Source organism: Colletotrichum scovillei (assembly GCF_011075155.1).
Source record: "Colletotrichum scovillei strain TJNH1 chromosome Unknown Contig00003, whole genome shotgun sequence".
Lineage (NCBI taxonomy): Eukaryota > Fungi > Ascomycota > Sordariomycetes > Glomerellales > Glomerellaceae > Colletotrichum > Colletotrichum scovillei.
This window is the reverse complement of record NW_023336261.1, coordinates 1,993,489-2,011,538: the sequence shown is the minus strand read 5'-3', so window position 1 is coordinate 2,011,538 and position 18,050 is coordinate 1,993,489. Positions and strand designations below refer to the sequence as shown.

Genomic DNA, 18,050 nt, shown 5'->3' with positions numbered 1-18,050 from the left:
GCACGCTACCATTCGCGAGGCTCCAGTTTCTCCTCCATCTCTTCTGCTTCCCCATCGTCCTTCCCCAGTATTTCTCAACTCCGGTCCCATTTGTTTGGAGCACCGACGACAACCAGGCCATCTCCGACCCGGGTTTCCAGGCACACCAGGCTTCCAGCAGGTTCTTGGTTCTCTCAAAGTTCCTTCAACTCGACCAACCAAGGCCAACCCTTTAGTGGGCTCCCTTGAGCTTGGTAGTGGGCGAGGCCGGTAGTGATCGGCCGTATTCCATTCTGAACACGGCCCCCAATGGCCGACCACTTACCTGTCACGCCTGTTACCAAAGAGAAAACCATGCCCTGTATTTTCTCCAAACAGCAAAGAGGATACCCCAAGGGCAGGCCCCAAGAATGGAGTCGCTTTCCAGGTTGTGAACCAAGAAAGCCACCGGTCAATTGGCCGTCCCCATGGGGGTGGTTGATGGTTCAATCGGTGTTACTCGGTGATTTTCTTGGGGTTATGCGATGTTCGATGTAATCCCCATGCTCCTGCAGGCCAGCCTCGATTTCTTGTTTCTGTTGGTACGGAGTAGTCACTCGTCAGAACGTCCCTCGAAAATGTCTTGGCAAGACTGCAACTGATTCAGCGCAAGACTTTGCCAAGTCGCAGATTTGGTCATCCAAGTGCTGTAATAACTTGCGGCACGTATCAACTCTCGCCGTTTTGGAAACATGGCTCGTGCCTCTTGGGCCATACAGCCGTACAAGTTACACAAAAGTCCTGCAGGGTCCGTTGACCAGTTTTGGTTCATGGTTGGATGAGCACAGAAGTTATACATAGTACTACCGCTGCGGCACCAGATCAACAACGTGATTGACTAAGGTAAGACACATGCAGACAAACTGCACTACAGAAATGTGATGCTCGTACGGGGGTGGAAAGGGGGGGACCTTCTAACGGTCTTTCTGCAACCACCTCAAACGACGTAGAGACGACACACGTTCCTCGAGAGAGAAGAATCTGTAAGCCCGTGGCCTGTGGCGCTTGTAGAATTCATGCCTACGCTCACTTCTGCATGCTTGGCACGCTCGACGCTTGGGGTTTGCCTGTCCCGTACGGAGAATCCCTCCGTAGAGGGAAGAGTGATCGCCCATCAATCCCGTCGGGCGGGAAGGGGGGGAAGAGACGTCTGAACTCTCTTTCCCATATTTTCGTCTCATCGCATCTTTTTTTTTTTTTTTCTAAAAAAACACACATGCAAAAAAAGTTTTGCTCTCAACCAACAGGTTCCTCCCCATCCAAAACACCTAGCGGAGCTTTACAAACCCGCCAAGAGCACCCAAGAGTTTCCAAGAGGCCCTCAGCCTTTTCCCCAACCCTGACCCGTCACCCCAAGAAGTCCCAAGACGATTTGCCGGCATTGAAGCTTTTTCGATGCTCACGAATATCGGTCTTGGCCCGGTTGAGGCTGGGGGCCAGATCGGCATTGGCGTTTCTTTTCCCGCATGTCGTCCTCTCTTCCTGTCATTCTCTCACGGGCATTGATGAAGTCTTGGTTTTCTCCAATCCCAAGTCGGGTACCAGATTTCTTGTCGAGATCCTCCCCCAAAAAGACCCCTTCGCCAAGAATTCTGTTGAAGCATTGACGGCCGCCTTTCCCCCGTGTTCGTCTTCTGTCCTATCGTGGTAGTTACACTCGACAGCCAAGAAGTTTCAAGCAACATGCCATTTCTTGGCCTGTAAAACAATGGTCAAATTCCCCATCTCCCCTACCCGTACCCGTACGGCTAGATATCTATTCTATTCTCGACTCAGCCCCGAGTTGACCCTTCTGCTCTGATTGGGGAAGATTGATGATCCCCGGATTTTTGGTTCCCCTTGATGATGGGCTCGGATCTTTCCTCCGGGTGGCTCTGTTTTGTCTGCCTCGCCGTTGCCGGTCTCCCCCAGGAAATGTCACCGTCGGGCACCTATCAAAACTCCCCGCCATGCCAAATGTCAAACCAACCCCCCCCAAAGGTCCATCCTCCCACCCAAACCCCAACCCCCGCGTAACTGGGGGGCTTTTTTTCAGAAACGACGATGGGGGAGAACCAAGTTCCAAAACCTGCAAGTGCCGAAGGGAAGGGGGGATCGTAACATGGGGTGAACACGGATAACATTGTCACATACAACTCTGCAGAATAATATCCCAGTTGAAGATCATCCATTGAGTGACACACCCTCTTTTCACACACGCAGATCAGATATCCATCCCGCAGGCATTCTCTGTCCAGGAATAGCACATGTCCAGAGTTCCGAGTTTGGCAATGGCGGCACGGCGGCCGGCGGGTACGGTCCGTACGGATAGAATCGTCCCTGGCAAGGCTGAGTAGAAAACTCACGAGAGCCAAGCAAAGGACTACTGCACCAGTAACAAGGCTCCAACCAACCAACCTCCTCCTCCTTCCCCTCGGCTAAAAGCCTCAAGGTATGGTTCATATGCAGGACCGTAGATCCCCCGGAGTAGGCCGTAGTCTAGAAAAAAAAAGAGCGGTGGCCTGCTTTTCTTGGCAAAAGGGCGAGGGGACAAAAAAAAAAAAGGAAAGCCAATCGTCTCCGATGCCTTGCCCCTCCTTCCCCTCCCCCTCCCCCTCCTCCTCCGATGAAAATCTTCCTTTTCTTCCCGAAGTCGCTCCAGCCACAGATGGTGACGTGGGAACGGTTGACCAATGAGGCGGTATCCAACAGCCCTGCGGCCTTTAAGCAGAGACGTAGAGTCGCAACGTAGAAAGCAAGGTTCCGGGAGATCTACCCCTAAGCCGCATGTGCTTGTTGAACAACGTACCAGCCTAGTGTGAGATATGGTGAACCTGTTCTGCTTATTCGTTAGCGATAGAGATATGGGGGTGATGAGTTGTTCACCGGGCCGCGTAATGAGGGATGCGAAAAGGCCAAGAGTTTGATGATGATGTTAACGATGTTGATCATCTATGAAGATGAAGGAGGTCTTCGTCGTCGTGGCATGGGGTGGATTACACATCACCCAAAGGGCAATGCCACACTTGGCAATGCAAGAGGCAAGTAAGTCTCTCTCTCTTTGACGGGAATGAACAATTGTGATTGATGGGTTTCGTAATAGAAGCTATGAATGGTGCCAGAATAAGAAACCCTTAGCTCATATTCCACCAGAACTCACTTACAGACAAGGCAAAGCCCCCCGTGATATCAAACAGTCAACCGCCACAAGTCGCCGCAACGCCATTGCCAAGAGACTCTCCCCTCTCGTCAACGGACGATGACGAGGGGAGCCCCAATCCTCAAGCCACCCCCCAGACCGAAAATCATGAACATGGTTCCCACGGAATACACACATACACACCAATCATCCTCTCTTCACTTTACTTTCCTGCCGCGACACCCTCGACGAAGCTCAGCGCCTCTTCGGTAGGTACACAGTCAATGGAACTCGTCTTGCTGTGGAAAGTCACACCGTAGCACTTGTCGGCGACGTGGACAATCTCGGGGCGGAAGGTGGTGCAGATGAACTGAGTCCCGGCCTCTTGGGAGATAGACTCCAAAAGGCTGGCAACGGCGGTACGGTACTGGGCGTCGAGGTTGGCGTCGACCTCGTCAAAGATGACCATGGGACTGCTCTCCGTTTGCTGGAGGGCAAAGATGAGACACAACGCACACAAACCTGGACGAGTTGTTAGTAAGACTGGTACGATCACATTAGGGATAGGGTCTGGCTTACTCTTTTGACCACCACTGAGTTGCTGGATCCTCTGCTGCTCGTCCAAAGTCTTCGAGTTGAACGACACGCTAATACCGACACCGGTGTAGTTCTCAACGCTGCGGTTCTGCTCCTCGTCGGACTCCTCAGGGTCGACGCGGCGATCTGTCCGGCGTTGGATGACCAGACGACCGTGTCCAGCCGGGACGAGCTTCTCAAAGATGGTGGCGAATTCCTTGGACACTTGCTTGAAGGTACGCTCAATGGCTTCGTCCTTGCGCTGGTCAAGATGGGCAACAAGCTCCTCGATAGACTCCTGTGAAGCATCCAATTCTTTCCTGCGCTTCAGGAGCTGGTCCTGTTGCTGGGTGAAACTGTTGTACTGCTCAAACGCCTTCTTGTTGACGTGCTGGAACTTCTTGAGGGCGTTGCGGACCTTCTTCAACCGTGAGTCGATTTGCCTGGGGTCCATCCTCTCGTACTTGTCAAAGGCCTCCTCGGGCAAAACTCCAAGGTCTCTGATCGCCTTGGCGGCATCCGCGGCCTGCGCCGTGTAAACGGCCTTCTTGGACATGCTCTTCTCGATCGAGCTGCGCTGCTTGGCTTCTCTTGCGGCGACGGTGCTGCGGATCTCTTCTTGCTCTGCCTTCTTGGCCTCGCGGCGGTCGAGCTTGCCGCCCTGCTCCTCGAGCTTCTCCTCGATCTCCTGCATCTTGGCTTCGATGGCGGCGGTCTCTCGTTGGAGCTTCTTGAGTTCCCTCTGCGCCTCCTTAAGGCTGCCAGACTCTCCCGAAGAAGTGTTGTTCTCGAAGGCCTGACTATTGAGTTGATCCAGACGCAGCTGAAGGTTCTGATTGATGTCTGTCTCGAGGATCTGTTTTCGGCTTTCCGCTTCTCTCCGCTTCTTGCTGGCATCGTTCCACTCCTTTTGCAGGCGTTGCACTTGCGCGTCCAGCTCGACAAGCTGTCTCTCCTCAGCATTACTGAGCGACTTTTTGAAGTCTGACGCGAGTTCTGACTCGTTTGCAGCAAGACTTTCGGTAAAGATCTTCATGTCTCGCTCAACGGCATCGCGGTGCCTCATGGCGTCGTTGAGACGTCGCTTCTCGTGCTCGAGCTGTCCGTTCTTGTTGGCAAGTTCGTGCCTCAGAGGTTCAAAGCCGCTTTCCAACTGACGAAGCTTCTGCTCAGCCTTCTGAACTTCACCCATGGCACGAGTGATTTCCTGCTCCTTCTGTTCGATCTGGCTTCTAATCCGATCAGACTGCTGCAGGAGCCGCTCATACTCGTCTCTCCACTTGTTGACAGCCTGAACGCCTTCAAGCCTAGATCGCCTGGGATCGATGTAGCCACCAGTCATCGCACCCCTCTTGTTTGTGGTATCACCATCCAGTGTAATGGCATCCACACCGTGACTCCTTGCGTACTGGCCTCCTATGCTCAGGTTGGGGCACACGACGACTTTGCCGAAAACTTGCTGGAAAGCCTTCTCGTACATGGGATCGTAGCGAATCTTGCTCAGAAGCGGTACGATTCCATCCTGGGATCTCGGCATGTTGATGTTTCTCGGATGGAGACGGTTCAGCGGCATAAAGGTCAATCTACCTCCGTAATTAGACCGGAGGTGGTTGGTGAGGAATGTGGCTGTTTGATCGTTGTCGACAATGTAGTGGAACATGCTGTTGCCAGCGATTTGCTCGACAGGAAGGCGGTATGTGTCGCTGACCTCGAGAAGCTCCGCCATAGTACCGTAGGCGCCGGGGATGTCTTGCTCATGCTTCAGGCGCCTGATCGTGGCAAGACCACGGGCAGTGTCGCCATCCATCATAGAGCTGAGCTCACGCTCGGCCCTGTCTCTCTCCTGGCGCGCATCTCGCAAGATGGTGTCGAGTTTTTCTTCCTCACGGCAGAGCAACTTCTTCTCATCATCGAGTTTGTCCAAAGTCTCCCTGGCCCTGCTGGCTTCCTCGAAAAGCTCGTGTCGGATCCCGCTCGAGCTTTGCAACTGCTCTCTCAAGCTGGCGACATCAATCTCGAGCTGCTTAATAGAGTTCTCCGTTCCGGTGACGTCCTCATCAGCGTCCATCTTGTTCGCCTTGTGGCTCATGAGCCTCGAATGCAAATCCTCGATTTCTGCCCTCAAGTACTTGTCGCGCTCAGCCTTGTTCTTAAACTGGGAGCCTCGACTTTGCTTGGTGAAAAGACGGTTGCGTGTAGCTTCAGCTGTGTCCAGCTGCTGCTTCTTCTCGATCTCTTGGCTCCTTCGTCTGGTATACTCCGGGACGACATTGTTCAGCTCCTGCTTCTTCGTCTGGAGCTCTTCAATGGTCGCCGCGAGATCGGCCTCGTGTTGTTGCTGGGCTTGAACAGCCGCTGACTGACCATCTGACAAGGTCTTGACCTTGAGCTCGGCCTTCGCCTTCGATTTTGCTGTTTCGCGGCGGTCCTCTTCGAGCTGCCGGCGCTCAACCTTGAGCAGATCCATCTCCTTGGTCAGCTTGTGGATCTCGGACTCCAACTTGGTCAACGTCTTTTCGGCATCCTTGAGTTCAGTTCGTATCGAGTCGGTGTTGTCCAAGCCGTTCTGTCGAATGTTTTCGATGCGCTCAAGCTGTTCCTGGATTTGCTGCTGCTCTTGATAGTACAAGGCGTACTCGAGGCATCTGCGTTCGCGATCCTTGTCCTGGAAACCACGGAGCTCCTCCTTTTCCTCTTCCAGTTCAGCGAGACGCTCCTTGATGTAGCCGAGAAGTTCGTCAATCTTTTCTCTCTTGTTGTTTGTTTCGTTCATGATCTTAAGCGACTCGGTTCGGCGCGCTTCGTAGACCTGGGTACCGGCGACCTCCTTCAGAAGGGTGAGTCGGTCAGACTCCTTCATGTTTGTCAGGGCCGTAACACGACCTTGAGGCACGATGTAGTAGGGATTTGACCTGGAGAAGCCGGCGGCCTCGAGTAGGTTGACAACATCGTTCTTGGTGACGACCTTGCGATCGACCGAGTATTCGTCCTTTTTCGTTCCGATAGTGCGACGCAGAATGACCTCCTTTCCTCCTGTCGGGAAACGCTCGTCGCTGTTGTCAAAGATGATCTCGACATAGGCGGACATGACAGCCGATCCTGATCCTTCGTGCAATAGAGCCTGGCGCTCTTCGCGGGTCATCTGAGTGTAGGCGTCACTCAGGACGAAGCGCATCGCCGCGAAGAAGTTACTCTTGCCGGATCCATTGCGACCGACAATGACATTCGTACCGGGGGAGAAGGGTTCGATGACAGTCTGTTCCTTGTAGCTATCGTCAAGTCAGTGGGGTGTCACTCTCTGTTGTCTTGTCGCAAGGGGGCACACACCTCTTGAAGCCTTGGATGATGCACTGTTTGATGTACATAGTGAGGGTGAGAGTCGCGGCCTCAAGGGCGGCTATTTTGCGCGGGTGAAGTCGCTGATGGAGTTCGCTGCGAGTCGCGCAGTATTTTCATCGGTATACTGAGAAGTCGTAACAGTCGACTGTTGGTGGTGGGGATAGACGACGCGTCCAGGAATCGCGAGGTCCTCAAGCGTGGCAGGTCAGGGCGCGTCAAACCTGGGGTGCCGTCGCTCATTTGGTAGGCGGTGCGTGCCTGAGGACGAAATGGTCAAGGAGGCAGAATCGCACAGTTCGAGTAGCAGTGTGCGACAATATTGACACCCATTTCACACTGTACGCGACTTCCACTTAAACCATCCACCCATTCTCATTCTCATCAACTCAGTCATCATTTTCTGTGCAAAGATGAGACTCTTTGGCATGCCGAGTATGGATCAATCTCTCCGATAAACTCCTCAGATAACCCAGAAGTGACTACTTTAGGTTTGCAATCTTGGCTGCGTGCTCTTTTTCAGTCTGTAGTGAATACTCCATGTTTGTTGCTTGTCTTCGCGGGATGAACAGCCCCAAAAAAAAAAAAGCTTCATTGTTGCGATGCCCATGACTCGAGGAATGCCATCCGTCTGTTGTTTCTATAAGCTTATTCAAGGACTTAGCTGAACTTCCGATACCGCGGCGGCCGTTGAGCCCAACCTTAGGCCATCTACTCAGGGACAGTGAAACTCGCCGATATGTGGTTGGATCTCTGCAAGATCCATCCATTACTTGATATACTTTGAAAGCTAGCAGTGCGACTCGGTCTCGCCATTTGCGCTCGGAGACTTCTTCCGCAACGAAGCATCTGTTTCCGTGATCGCAGAAGAACTATATGCGAATCTCCGGCAATACCAGAAGTTCGTCATAGACGGACACACTAGCCTGGACTGGCACATTCTCTTCGACACAGCACCTGTCAAGCATTAAATGTGGAGGCACAAGGCGTCAGCCCGTTTTTTCCTTGGGTCTTTCTTCTTTCACATCCCTCGAACGTTCCGACTCTTCCGCGCAGACCTTCAACTATTCGCAGGGCATGCGCCTGTGTGCCTGAGCGTATGCAAAGCTGTCTGTGACTCTGTGGCTCTGTGTTTAAAGGAGGCCGGTGCAAAACTTTTCCTAGTGTGCAGCGACCGGGAGACTCGATTATTGGTCTGCGTGAGGCTTGAGCAGCATTCATGACACCGGGCGATCAGCAAGTAGTTTGAGCTTCAACATGGATAGAGCTGGGTCCGTCCAATATGTACCCCAGTCAAGTCACCGGGAAGCTATGCGCACTGACCATACGGACGACACAGAGTACACGTACTCCCTCCAGCTTTTGACAGGACAGCCACGTTGCTGGATATTAAGGTGTCGGTGGGAGAGCAGGAACCAAGGCGATTCGCTGGTGTGCAGTCCGAAATTCAGAGGAAAAAGAGTAGAGAGAACGAGTTTGCAGGCCAGCAGATGGAAAGCCAAGAAGACGATGATTGGGATTGCATCCATCGATGTCTGCGTTTTGGCTTGCTCAGGCAGTCGTCAGGGGTAAGAAAAAACCTGGAAATGGCAGCAAAGCCAAGAGCCAGGGTAGTCGAAAAGACCGAGGCGGGTAAGACAGACACTCCAGCAGCTCGCCCTGGAACGGCCGGGGACGGACGGGACGAGCGGAGCACTACTGAGATGACATGAGGCCATCGCAATCCAAAAGTCCGTAACGCTTTGTTTTCGATAGCAGAGCATGTGCTGTGTAAGTGGCTGCGACCAAAGTCAGCTCAGCCAGCCCTTCAAAGATCAAAGGGACAGACTGGTGGCCAAGACGAATCAGAGAAGCGTGCCGTTGGAACGCCAGATTTTCGGGACCCTGGGAGGGCGACGCCGAGATTCCCAAGCTTACCCCACGTCTTGTGGCAGCCGAAGCAGCTTGTTTCCCATTCGAGGCATCGGCCTAAACTGGCCGCAGCTGCACCAAGCATGCCTGCGATGATCCTCGCGCTGGCGTTGGTCTGCTGCATTCGCAATCCGCCTGCCCCCATCGCCATCTACCTATGGTCCATCTCATCCCTTAGCCCATTGATCCATCCAAAGCACTGCGTAGACAGTCATCCAGTGGTCCATTGCCGCAACAAGCCTAGTCGTCGGATTTCCTGGCGGCGCAAGGTCGTGAAAGGTTGCTTGGTGCCCAGTGCTGCGAATAGGGTGAGAGGAACAAGAGGTCGTCTTGTCTGTGTGTAGCGCAGGTCCGGCGTAGGCTCCAAGGGGCAGCCCGGCCTGCTCATCGCAGGGCCAGCTTGGAAGCCTTAGACCGATCTGTCTAGTCGGTTTAATCAGATGCGATGGATGACCAGAGTTTGGCGTGTTGCTGAAGAGCAGTCCCATACCACGGCAACATGGCAATTTGGTGTTTCGGTTTGGGAAAAAGCCACGCCCAGTCAGTCGGTGGCAAGGGGCAACGGCGGTGGCAGGTATCCAAGAGAAACCGCTAGAGATCTGCCGTCAATTCTTACAAGCCTTGGAAGAAACAAGACATCACAAGGCAGGCCCGCCGGCCTTCTCACGCAAGGGAGAGAACATCGAATGCCGCATGCGAACCATGAAGCATATGTGCCTAGGTGTTCACTGGCTTTCACTATCATTTAATGATGCCATTGCAGATGATGAGACGCCGTTCTGAAAAGTGCCGAGCGGAACTTTGCGCGTAGGGATGAATGCCAGTCTGTCAGAGACGGAGAGAAAACTCAAAAGTTGGAAGAGTTCCGAGGGTTCGCGACGCCAGATGTATGTATGTGTATGGTGTGGTTTGGTCAACGAGACTGTTCCTGTCTCCTTGCTGTTGCACTCTTCAGGGTTGGTGAGTCTTCCATGACGAGGTTGAGTAAAGTTTTTTTTTCCTCCCCCATCTGCCCCATTCAGAGATGCGCCTGAGAGAAATGGCGTCGCTGGGCTCGTGGCGTTGAAATGCATATATTGGATTGCAAAAGCCGCAGTGCATCGATGACACGGCTGTCCGACTTTTCAGCCTGGTGAAATTATCGGGGGGTCATGATGGAATGGGCATAGTCGCGAGGTGAGATGATGATGATGATTCGTGAGGCTAGCACTACTGGCCAGGGTGATAACAGAGACGAGATATCGAAAGGGAGAGGTGGACGAAAAGGGACGATGCGATGGAAAAAGGCGGCCGGAGAAGACGACGACGACGACAGGATGCAGAGTGGCAGACAGGGTTTATTGTTTGCTGGGGAGTGGAGGTGGGCGCGGTGGACCAGGGACACTAGGTGACTAGATGACGCTAAGGAGATTAAGCGAGACGCCGTCGCTGCGTGAAGGAACGGCTGGCTTTCCTTCCATTTTTTTTCTCTCACGGGCCCACGGGTAATTATAAAAGTACTGCAGGCATACCTTTAAGACTGTCCGGGCCCCTCCACCCCAAAATTTCCCTTCCAGAGCGACGTCGAGGTGCTGCCCTTTTGACGCGACCCCATTAACACCTGCATCTCATTGGTCCATTGCTCACAGGTTGGTCAGCACCATAGGCATCAACAGCACCCCAAGGCACCCAAACCACCACAAGCCTCACCCAAAAGCCTCATCACAGCTCCTCCCAGCAGCACCTCAGTAGGTAAGTGTATCCTATCCGTACCTTCCCGCCCGTCCCATTAGGTTGGATCTGGATCTGGTACCTCAGGCAGGCACCATCCCCATCCCCCATCCACATCCACAACCACGCGCGCCTTCCACGCACTGCACTGCATTCCCGCCTCGCACCTGGCTGGCACTGCGTTTGCCTTTCCCCAATCCAATCTCTTTACCTTATTATTGAGGTGGTGTTGCCCATATCTGCATATGCGCGCCTCTTCCTTCCCACTTTAAGGCGTCATCCCTCCCATCGTTTCGAGCCTCACCTCACCTTTTTAATAGGCGCCTTTTTCTTTTTTCTCACGACTTGACGCTTATTTCTTGCAACAGCAGCTTTTGCGACCATTCGGCACCACACCCCAACTATCCACGACGCGCCTACGCATCACGCCTTGCATCGAGATTTTACGTGTTCACGCTGCTTTCTCGCACTCCGCCTTTGATTACCGCAACCTGCAACAAGCTCCGAATCAACGCGGCGATTTCAACCTGCACCGTCCTACTTCTGATGCATGCATGGTAGTCGCATCCTTTGATTAAGACTCGGCTTGATCCGCAGTGGACAGGATCGCGATTTGCATCCGGCCCCATCGCCGTTACCCGCTTTCTCAATTTCGGTACGTACTGGCTTCGTCCAGTCCGCGTTTCCTTCATTTCCCCGTTATGCTCATATCCACCCCAAACCTTGCACCATTTCTCTCAATCCCAACTTGCCATTGGGCGTTTCGGTCCGGCGCGTCCTCTATCGCATCTACCTGCCCTTCACTTCACTATCGAGATCACCTCATCCAACCAATATGTTACTCCACCAACTGCCATGATTCAGTTTCTACCCCAGACTGCATCATCTCTGTTTGGGCACGGGAAGGTAGCATCCATGTATCTATCTTCAAGCATTTATCATGTCATCTTTCCTTCACCCAATAGTTCCCGGACTCACATCATCGCTTGTTTTGAACTCATAGTTAACATCTCTCACAGAAGTTCAGTCTGATGATGAAACTCTCATCAAATACATCTTAATTCAAAATGGCGTCGAGGTATGAATCCTTCCTGGCAACCCTTGCGATTAGGCAGATCCGATCGTTTTGGAACCAGCACTAACCTTGCTTCAACAGACTTGACAGATTGGTCACGTGAGTCTAACCACATGACATCGCTCTTTACTAGCAACACTACAGAATCCTTGCTGTCTGCCTCTCCTGGGTTTGGCTCAGCTAAGGATGCAGCTTTGATGATGCCCGTTTTGAGCGAGCTTGATATTCAGTCTAACAAGAGACTGTGTATCGTCGCGTCGTCAACCGCTTACTAACTGCTTCGCGTAGGATTCTCGAAACGGGCAGTACCCGTCTGATTCGTGACACCGCTGTCAACCAACTTGCCGACTGGCAGAAGCAGCATCCCGATGAACTTTTCAACCTTCTTTCCAGAGTAGTGCCTTATCTTCGGCACAAGGACTGGGAAACACGCTCTACAGCAGCCAAAGCTATAGGCAAAATCACCGAGAATGCACCCCTGTACGACCCTAACGAGGATGAGGACTTTGCGCCAGTCAAGAAGGATGAGCCGGAAGAGAATGGCCACGTGAAAAAGGAAGAGGAAAAGGATGCTACCTCTTTCTCTTCCAGCGAGCTCCTCAAATTGGGGTCGCTCAATGTAGAGCACATCATCAAATTTGGTCGCCAACTTCTGAGAGGCGGCAATATCGAGTATGCTCTGGCATCATTGGATCCCCCGGCACGGCTGGCACACCAGAAGAAAACCCTCAATGGACGACTTGGCCTGTTGGGCAGAGTTTTCGAGGACGCCGAAATGCCCGTCCTCGTTGAAAAGGAACCCAGCCCTCTTACTCCGCAAGAGTCAGCAAATGGCCACAACGGCACCAAGGAGAGCACCACCTCCCACGGTCAAAGCCAACCGGCAGAGGAAGCTGGCTTGAGCTCTCGGCAACTCAACGTCCTCAAGAGGAAGCGCAAGAGAGAGTTGCAAAAGGCTGCCCAGGGGAAAGGGGGATTTGGAGATTTGACCATGAGAAGGACAACCACAGCAGGGTCCGAAGGCTTCGACGAAACACCAGCAGCAGATGCCGACGCGAAGCAGAAGAACGGGAAGGTCAACGACTACTTCAACTTGGACAGACCGGCGGACGTCGATGAGGAATCAAAGGTTGTCAGCGAATTCAAGGGACAAGTAATACCGATCAAGTCTGAAATCGAGGTTGATGAGACCATGGAGGGTGCTGAGTGGCCCTACGACAGATTATGCGATTTCCTCAAGGTCGACCTTTTTGACCCTTCTTGGGAGACCCGCCATGGAGCTGCGATGGGTATTCGGGAGGTGATTCGTGTCCACGGAGGTGGAGCTGGCAGGGTTCGTTCAAAGTCACGGGCTGAAAATGATCGATTGAACCAGGCTTGGTTGGATGATCTGGCCTGCCGGCTCTGCTGCGTCCTGATGCTGGACAGATTTACCGATTACAGTTCTGATACCTCGGTCGCGCCAATTCGCGAAACTATCGGTCAATCTCTCGGATCGGTCCTTCGCCATATCCCGGCAGAATCTGTTCATGGCATCTACAAGATTCTCTATCAAATGGTCATGCAGGATGATCTCCAGCTCGACATGCTTCAGTGGTCTGTTTGCCACGGTGGAATGGTTGGACTGAGATACGTCGTTGCGGTTAGGAAGGACCTGCTGTTGGAGGACAGTGAGATGATCGATGGCGTTGTTCGGCTAGTCATGAAGGGCCTGGAGGAGCATGACGACGACGTCAGAGCAGTGAGCGCTGCGACTTTGCTCCCCATGACCAAGGAGTTCGTCACATTACGACCTGGGTCTATCGATAGCCTCATCAACATCATGTGGGGCAGTTTGGCCGACCTTGGTGACGATCTCAGTGCTAGCACTGGTAAGATCATGGATTTACTTGCGACACTCTGCAGCTATCCCGAAGTCCTGCAGGCCATGGAGACGTCCGCCGCACAAGACGAGGAGCGTTCCTTCACCTTGCTGGTGCCACGCCTGTACCCCTTCCTTCGACACACCATTACTTCCGTTCGCTTAGCTGTACTGAAGGCTTTGATGACATTCGCAAATTTGGGAGCTGAGAACTCTCGAGGCTGGCTCAATGGAAGAATTTTACGACTCATCTTCCAAAACGTCTTGGTTGAAAGGGACAGAGAAACACTGGCAATGTCTTTGGACGTTTGGACAGCCTTGGTTCGCTCACTTTCACAGACACCCGAGATTCTTGCCGACGAGTTCGCTGCTCACGTTGAGCCTCTGATGAGACTCACGCTACACCCTATCGGTGTGTCCCGGCATCCCTTGCCCATGCCCGCCCACCTATTCCAAAAGCCATCAGGCGGCACGTATGCACCTGTCGCCGCCACACCCGCCCGGAAGGCCTCATCTCCCGACGGGCCCGAGAGAGCAAACAAGCGTCGTCGCAAATCTGCTAAGACGGATGACGTTCCAGTCACTTCTCATACTCATGACGTCGACGGGCACATGATCCAGGGAGATGTGGACCTCGTTGGCATGGATACTTTGATTCGGTCGAGAGTATCAGCTGCCAGAGCCATGGGCCTGATCATGTCCTTTATTCCGGTTGCCAGCCTCGCCGAGTACGACCAGCTCCTTCTCGCCGGTATCTCAGACCGAGCTTCGTCCACACAGCTTTCAGCATGCATGGTCATTGACGAGTACGCTACCAACGGCCCTGCCGAAGGAGCAACAAGATACGCGGCGCCTCTTCAGAAAATTATTGAGACTGAACGTCCTGCTCACTACGGCGACCTAGTCAGCTTCATGCACCGGGTGCGATCTCAGTGTCAACAACTTCTCAACATGTTCCGCGACCACGGCAAAGTGTCGAGTGGTCGGCTCCCGACACTGGCTGTTCTAGTTCAGGGCGACGAGCAAGCAGGTCCAGGTGCCTTCTCCATTGCCGTTGCAGACAAGGTTGTCGGAGAGGATTTCGACAAGCTTAAGAAGGCCATGTCTCCAGGACAGCGTCTAGTTGCCAGCCAGATGCTGAGCGAGGCCAGAGAAGTTGCCGTGTCTGCGATTACCGACGCGAAGGCCGCCAAAGACTCACGAGACGTCCGCATCAAAGCAGGCGCAGCATGCGCATTGGTTGCGATCAAGGCCCTGCCCAAGAAGCCCAGCCCACTGATCAAGGGTATCATGGACAGCATCAAGACAGAAGACAACCAAGTGCTTCAGAGCCGGGCATCAGCGACCATTGCGAGACTTGTGCAAGTATTCAACGAGATGGGTCGTCGTGGACCGGCCGACAAGGTTGTTTCCAACCTGATCAAATTCTCTTGCGTGGAAGTTGCCGAGACTCCAGAGTTCCCTGTCCACGCAACCAAGACAGATTGCGTGCTTTCAATGCAGAAAGAAGAAGATCGAGTCGATCATGCGGACGCTGCCAAGTGGGCAAAAGAAGTCAAGGCTGCTCGCATCACCCGTCGTGGCGCCAAGGAGGCGCTGGAGATCCTCTCCAAAACCTACGGCGCCGAGCTGCTCACGGCCGTGCCTACTATTAGGGTATTCATGGAGGATCCTCTTGTCAAGGCATTTTCTGGCGCATTGCCGGCAGAGGCCAAGGACCCCGAGAATACCTTTGGCCAAGAAATCGTCGATGCCTTGTCCCTTATCCGGACGCTCATGCCAACTCTTGACAAGGCCATGCATCCATTTATCATGGAGAAGGTTCCTTTAGTCATTAAAGCCTTGCATTCTGAGCTTTCTGTCTTCCGTTACATGGCAGCGAAATGCATGGCTACTATTTGCAGCGTCATTACAGTCGAGGGTATGACAGCCCTTGTCGAGAACGTCTTGCCATCCATCAGCAACCCTATCGACCTCAACTTCCGTCAAGGTGCGATCGAAGCCATTTACCACTTGATTGCCGTGATGGGCGACGCCATTCTTCCTTACGTTATCTTCCTCATTGTTCCCGTTCTGGGCCGCATGAGCGACTCAGATAACGAAATCCGTCTGATTGCGACAACGTCTTTTGCAACCCTCGTCAAACTCGTGCCACTGGAGGCAGGCATCCCAGACCCTCCTGGACTTTCTGAAGAGCTGCTCAAGGGCAGGGACCGCGAACGAACATTCATTTCCCAACTGTTGGACCCCAAGAAAGTGGAATCGTTCCCGATTCCCGTCGCTATCAAGGCAGAACTTCGTTCATACCAACAAGATGGTGTCAATTGGCTTCACTTCCTCAACAAGTACCATTTGCACGGCATTCTTTGCGACGACATGGGTCTCGGAAAGACCTTGCAAACCATCTGCATGGTTGCTAGCGACCATCACCAGCGCGCCGAAGAGTACGCAAAGACAGGCGCACCCGATGTTCGCCGTCTCCCATCTCTGGTCGTCTGCCCTCCTACGTTGTCCGGCCACTGGCAGCAGGAGATCAAGACTTACGCACCCTTCTTGAGCGTCACTGCCTACGTTGGCCCGCCAGCCGAGAGAAAGAGTATGAAGGATAACCTGGACAAGACTGATATCGTCGTTACCAGCTACGATGTCTGCCGAAACGACGCCGATGTTCTTGCAAAGTACAACTGGAATTACGTCATCTTGGACGAGGGACACTTGATCAAGAATCCGAAGGCCAAGATTACGATTTCCGTCAAGAAATTGGCCAGCAACCATCGACTGATTCTGACCGGAACACCTATTCAAAACAATGTTTTGGAGCTCTGGTCCTTGTTCGACTTCTTGATGCCTGGCTTCCTTGGTGCCGAGAAGGTCTTCTTGGACCGGTTCGCCAAGCCCATCGCCGCAAGTCGCTTCAGTAAGGCATCTTCCAAGGAGCAAGAAGCGGGTGCTCTGGCTATCGAGGCTCTCCACAAGCAAGTCCTGCCATTCCTTCTGCGACGCCTCAAGGAGGAGGTTCTAGATGACCTCCCGCCCAAGATTTTGCAGAACTACTACTGCGACTTGAGCGACCTTCAGAAGAAGCTGTTTGATGACTTCACCAGAAAGCAAGGCAAGAAGCTACAAGAAGAGGCCGGCCGTGAGGACAAGGACGCCAAGTCACACATCTTCCAGGCCCTGCAGTACATGCGAAAGCTCTGCAACTCTCCAGCCATGGTCATGAAGCCTGGACACGGCATGTACGAAGAGACCCAGCGCATCCTTAACAAGCAAGGCACCAGTCTCGAGGATCCGGTTCATGCACCCAAGTTGACCGCTTTGCGAGACCTACTTGTCGATTGCGGCATCGGTGTGGAAGAAGCCGAGTCGAATGACCCCCTGTATCAACCAATCAAGCCTCATCGCGCCCTCATCTTCTGCCAAATGAAGGAGATGCTGGACATGGTCCAGAATACGGTGCTCAAGACCATGCTGCCAGGCGTCACCCACCTTCGTCTAGATGGTGGAGTCGAAGCCAACAAGCGTCAGGACATTGTCAACAAGTTCAACAGCGACCCGTCGTACGATGTCTTGCTGCTGACCACCAGTGTCGGAGGTTTGGGACTCAATCTGACGGGTGCCGACACAGTCATTTTCGTTGAACATGACTGGAACCCGCAAAAGGATATGCAGGCCATGGACAGAGCTCATCGTATCGGTCAGAAGAAGGTCGTCAACGTATACCGGCTGGTGACCAGAGGCACTTTGGAAGAGAAAATTCTAAGCTTGCAACGCTTCAAGATCGATGTCGCTTCCACTGTGGTCAATCAGCAGAACGCGGGCCTGGCTACGATGGATACAGATCAAATTCTTGATCTCTTCAATCTCGGGGACACAGGACCTAGTCTCATATCAGACAAGCCGCAAAACTCGATGGAGGGTAGAGAGGAAGACATGGTGGATATCGAAACAGGAGATGTCGTCACGGGCAAGCAACCCGGTAAGAAGGCTTGGCTTGATGATTTGGGCGACCTATGGGATAATCGCCAGTATGAGGAGAGTTTCGATCTGGATGGTTTCTTGAAGACCATGCAGTAATAATACCCCGACCACGGTCGTATCAGCAGGAGGTTGGAGGGAGCCCGTCAAGGGTCTTTGTATGGAGTTTAGCCTGGCATCTGGTTTAGATAAGAGCGAGTTGGATGCCTTTTCGATAGGGAGGCTTGAGACCTCTCACGCAGTAGTGTACTCATAACGAAACGTGTGCGCGGAAACACCTGTACTATATGACACTAGCAATTTTTACGACTCAGACGACGCACGTTGGGGTGAAAGAAACCAGCTGAGCATTTACACTATTTTGACCATTCGTGATTCAACTTTTCACTGCATCTGACCTTGACTCACAAAGGATGGCTGACGCTCCTGACGTGTGACTGTGACTGCCTTTGACGTTCCTTGTTATC

General features: G+C 53.0%; 2 protein-coding genes across 2 annotated transcripts; one reads left to right on the top strand and one right to left on the bottom strand.

Moving 5' to 3' along the window:
- Positions 1-3,048: 3,048 nt before the first annotated feature.
- HER10_EVM0012423 (RecF/RecN/SMC N terminal domain-containing protein) lies at positions 3,049-7,258 on the bottom strand. The gene is made up of 3 exons (XM_035481819.1): positions 7,040-7,258; positions 3,716-6,981; positions 3,049-3,658 (listed from the first exon to the last, which is right to left on the bottom strand). Exons 1-3 carry the CDS (start codon positions 7,075-7,077, stop codon positions 3,360-3,362), a joined length of 3,603 nt encoding a protein of 1,200 aa, XP_035336664.1. The 5' UTR covers positions 7,078-7,258; the 3' UTR covers positions 3,049-3,359.
- Positions 7,259-10,506: 3,248 nt separating this feature from the next.
- HER10_EVM0008118 (SNF2 family domain-containing protein) lies at positions 10,507-17,926 on the top strand. Its single transcript, XM_035483057.1, has 3 exons — positions 10,507-11,747; positions 11,826-11,843; positions 12,033-17,926. Exons 1-3 carry the CDS (start codon positions 11,737-11,739, stop codon positions 17,680-17,682), a joined length of 5,679 nt encoding a protein of 1,892 aa, XP_035336278.1. The 5' UTR covers positions 10,507-11,736; the 3' UTR covers positions 17,683-17,926.
- Positions 17,927-18,050: the final 124 nt, after the last annotated feature.